General features: G+C 59.1%; 1 protein-coding gene across 1 annotated transcript in view; it reads left to right on the top strand.

Annotated features, from left to right (window-relative positions):
- The first annotated feature begins 264 nt into the window (after positions 1 to 264).
- The window catches only part of LHX6 (LIM homeobox 6), an 8,546-nt gene continuing 8,184 nt past the window's right edge, over positions 265 to 626 (top strand). Inside the window, 1 exon segment of the mRNA XM_009648844.2 lies at positions 265 to 269. Coding sequence (XP_009647139.1) covers positions 265 to 269 — 5 coding nt within the window.

Below are 626 nucleotides of genomic sequence, written 5' to 3' on the forward strand. Positions count from 1 at the left end.
TGGAGCCAGCACCAGCTCTGCGGTGACAGAGGAGATGCTCGCTTCTCCCCTGCTGCTCTTGCTGCCACTGCTGCTCGTTGCATTTATTTTGTTACGCAGCGGTAATACTGAAATGCAGAAGCCAAAGCAAGGCTGTGCCTGACCCTGCCTGTGCTGTGGGTGGCACCTCCTGGCAGGCGCTGGCCCAGGGGCACGGGGCTGCGGGGGCCGTGTCTGCCGCTCCCTGTGAATCGCCCGCCCTCGGCCAGCAGCGTTCTGGCCGAAATGGGGTTTTTCAGAAGCGCACGTGAACGCCCCGTGCCCGGTGCAGGGATCCTGGCTGTCTTGTCGCCTCTTCGCTGCGCTGAGCTTCTTTCCATCACAACTCGCTCCAGTGTGATCATCGTTCTCTCGCAGCGAGGCGACCTCCTTGTAGGAGGAAAAGCAGATGCATGCATCTGTACGTGTGAGGAGAAAACACATGTTTTGATTTATGGCAACGGGAGAGAAACGGCTCTGACACAGTTTCCGTCTGAGTCTCACACGGGCTGTTATCAAAATAAAAAGCCCACGGGCTTGGAAGCTGATTCATGGGGCTGCGTCACCTTGGCCACGTCTGGCGCCACGGGGGCACGGCGAGTTACGCC

The sequence above is a fragment of the Egretta garzetta genome, unplaced genomic scaffold (assembly GCF_000687185.1).
Source record: "Egretta garzetta isolate BGI_Z169 unplaced genomic scaffold, ASM68718v1 scaffold211, whole genome shotgun sequence".
Classification (NCBI taxonomy): Eukaryota; Metazoa; Chordata; class Aves; order Pelecaniformes; family Ardeidae; genus Egretta; species Egretta garzetta.